This window comes from Tupaia chinensis, unplaced genomic scaffold (assembly GCF_000334495.1).
Source record: "Tupaia chinensis unplaced genomic scaffold, TupChi_1.0 Scaffold000252_1, whole genome shotgun sequence".
Classification (NCBI taxonomy): Eukaryota; Metazoa; Chordata; class Mammalia; order Scandentia; family Tupaiidae; genus Tupaia; species Tupaia belangeri.
Window position 1 is genome coordinate 3,373,963 of NW_006159732.1, and position 3,270 is coordinate 3,377,232.

Genomic DNA, 3,270 nt, shown 5'->3' on the forward strand with positions numbered 1-3,270 from the left:
GTAGGGAAAACAACTGAGAAAGTGAATGGGAAGGAGTTATCAGGTTCAGTCTGGTGGTCATGGACCATATTATGCTGCTTGTTATAGAGTTCTGCTCAGCCGGGTATTGACTAGAGATGAACGCCCTGAGTAACACGAGCATGGTCCCGCACATGCCTGATAGATGTCTATCCTCTCACTTCTGCCAGGCAAGCTGCCCTGTAGTTCTCTGTCCCATCCCAGCAATAGCTCCTGATTTTACATACTTCCCTAGGCACATCCAAAATCAAGTTTAAAGTGTCAAGAATGAATTGAAAGTAGTGAGGAAAATCTTTCTCTTGCCTCCCACCTCTCCCAGCTCTGGTCTCCTTGAAGTGTCTGCTGTGTAAAACTCCCAATCTCATACATTCCAAAAATTCCTTCCTTCTCCTCTAAAACTATCCCATTGGTTAGCTGAGTTTTAACATTTCTATGAAATACAAAAGCAAAACAAAAATAAATCTTAACTGAGGCTTTGTGTGCCCATGTACCTTTACTGCCTGTTTATCATTACCTTTTATGAGAGAGAGAGAGATTTTTGCTTTAGGGCTCAGGCACTTGCCAGAGACAGAGACAAAAAGAATAAAACTCCCCCAACCCTCATCCCACTCCACCCCACCCTGAGAAAAATGGCCACACTGCAATCCCTTCTCCTCCATTCTACTCTTGGGATTTTGGACACTCACACACATTCACCCAGGACGAGTTTCAAGCTGCAGGGTCTGGGATCGAACTGCAATCAACCATGTTCAAGTCTAGTGTCTTAACCACTAGGCCCTCGGCTGACCCCCCAGTTTACCATTTCTAAAAATCACTTTTTCATTTCCCAAGGAGAATCATTTATAGTTTTTAACTGGGAGAAAGACCATATCCTCTGAGTTTTCTCCCATACAATATTCATTTAGATACTTTCACATGAAACTTGGCATGAAATCCCTATGGGCTTCCAGATTGTCATCTGTAGATGATACAGTATTTCATACCATAGAGTCTTAGCCACATCTCTTAATCTCCCTGTCTTTATAGCCTTTAAGGCTATAATCTCTTCCCTTGTACTTGGGAGTCACCCCCAGTGGTGGGATCTAAAGTGATCCCCACCGTTACTGTCCACACAGGTGAGAAGTGGAAAAGAGGGTAAAAGATGATCCTGCACATTTTGTCAGGGGTAAAAGGCGCTGGTATTGGAACCATTTTTAACTGGGCTGGAACTCTGGCTCTTGATCCAAACTCTATGCCTTGGGCTCACTCTCAGTAAAATAAAGATGACCACTGTATCTAACTCAGAGGGTCAATGAAGATTTAATTTCTCTAATGCACTTAAAATGGTATCTGGAAAATAGTAACAGCCCAATAAATATTTGTATTTGTATTGTCATTTTTATTGTCAGAGAAAATGTATTCATTACATTTCAAGTTGAAATTTTGATTTTTATTTTCCTAAGAATTGTAGCATTGTGGGCCCAACTGGTGGTGTGGTGGTAAAGGAAGCCAAATCTCACATGGACGACTGTGTGGTTTGAGTCTTGCACCCAGCAGCTTAAAAAATTTACCGGGTATACGTTCCCAAAATCCCAAGAGGAGAGGGGAGGAGAAAGGATTGTGACATGGCCATCCCACTGGGGGATGATTTCTCTCTCTCGCTCCCCACCCTCTGGTGAGAACACATGCCCTATAGTAATTTTTTTCATTATATTTTAACAATTATACAGTTACATGGTGGTAGGCTGTAAGCATTATTAGCACATTGTGTGGCAGATTCATTGCATGGTAGAAAGGCTTTTGTGGACTGATCCAGTAACTTAATGATCATCTATGTGCATCATAGTTTCTATGAATAAATACGTTCAGCACTTGAAATATCACATCCACAAATTACATTTCAGCACACAGTTCTTTTCTAGGCCAAGAGCTATGTGCACTAATAACATTGTTAGAATCAAGGTAAAGGAAAAAGGAAGTATATGAAATACCTACTTACCAGGTACAACTCAATATACTCTGTTTTGTGTTATCTAACCCTCACAAATGTCTTGCTCTTAGGAATTACTGTTTTTCTCATTCTTACATATTTGGAGTGTTCAGTGATGTGCTTAGGATCATAGAAGTGGTCAGAGGCACTGCTGGGATTAGAACCTTAGTCTTTTTAGCCCAAAAGCCCTCTGTACCATGCTAGCCAATGGAGTCTCACCTGGATGCTTTTCCTTATTCATAGTGATCTCTTTTTTTGTTTTGATGTAAACATCTCTCTGCTAAAAAGAAAATAATAGTTATGGCAAGGTATTGGACAGTTGTACTTCATAAAACTTTGTTGGGTTCTTCAGATGAATTGAAATCACAAATCTGACTTTGAAACCAGGGATGATGAGAAAGTGACTAGGAAAGGCCACACTGTGGCAACTTTTGAGACAACCCTTCAAGAAGGCAAGGAAGTAACAATTCCGGACAAAGAGATTTTGGGGTAATGGGAACAACATCTGCAAAGGCTCACAGGTAAGAAACTGGCACATGAAAGAAAGGTGAGGATGCCAGAATAGTTGAGAAGTACAGGTGCTCTGCACCTGTGAGGAGAGGAACAGTGTGTAAGGTGATAAGGTCTCCAAGAAGGCAGGTTGTGTAGACCTTTACAGACCACGGAAATGGTTTTACCTTTTATGAAGAAGTAAGAGAAGTAGAAAAAATGGAAAAGTGTGATTTTGGACATGTAATGTTGGGAGGCCTATTGGGGCACCAACTAGAAACTACAAGTAGGTAGTAGATATGTGAGTGTGGAGTTCAGGGGAGAGGGCTAGATGGAGATGACATTTGGAAGTTATTAGCATGTACAAAACATTAAAATCATGATTCTAGGGGCTGGCGAGTGGCATGGTGATTGAGGGGCTGGACTCCCACATGACTGACCATGATTTGAGTCTTGGGCCTGGCACCTTGATTTCTCACTTTCCCTCTCTCTTTCTCTCTGGTCAAATAATAATAATAATAATAATAATAATAATGAATAATGAATAATGAATAAAATTTTAAAAGCATGATTCTTTTTTTTCTTTTTCTGAAGAGGTTTTTAGCTATAAGGCATGTGCGCTTACCAGACAGACAGAGAGAGACAGAGAGACAGGGGGTATGGCCCCACCACAATCCCTTCTCCTCCATTCTCCTCTCAGCATCTTGGGCACGCACGCACATGCGCCCGGCATAAGTTTAAGCCACCGGGTCCGAGACTCGAACCGCAGTTGACTACATGGGAGTCCAGCAACA

The 3,270-nt window shown here is 41.5% G+C and overlaps 1 protein-coding gene across 4 annotated transcripts in view; it reads right to left on the reverse strand.

Annotated features, from left to right (window-relative positions):
- ADGRF1 (adhesion G protein-coupled receptor F1) overlaps positions 1–3,270 on the reverse strand; it is a 45,215-nt gene that overhangs the window by 28,571 nt on the left and 13,374 nt on the right. For 3 of the 4 annotated variants that reach the window (XM_014588019.1, XM_027772101.1, XM_027772100.1), the window contains exon 4: positions 2,207–2,267. In XM_014588019.1, coding sequence (XP_014443505.1) covers positions 2,207–2,267 — 61 coding nt within the window. The remainder of the gene's footprint in view (positions 1–2,206; positions 2,268–3,270) is intronic. The other variant, XM_006149090.2, reaches the window with a different exon arrangement.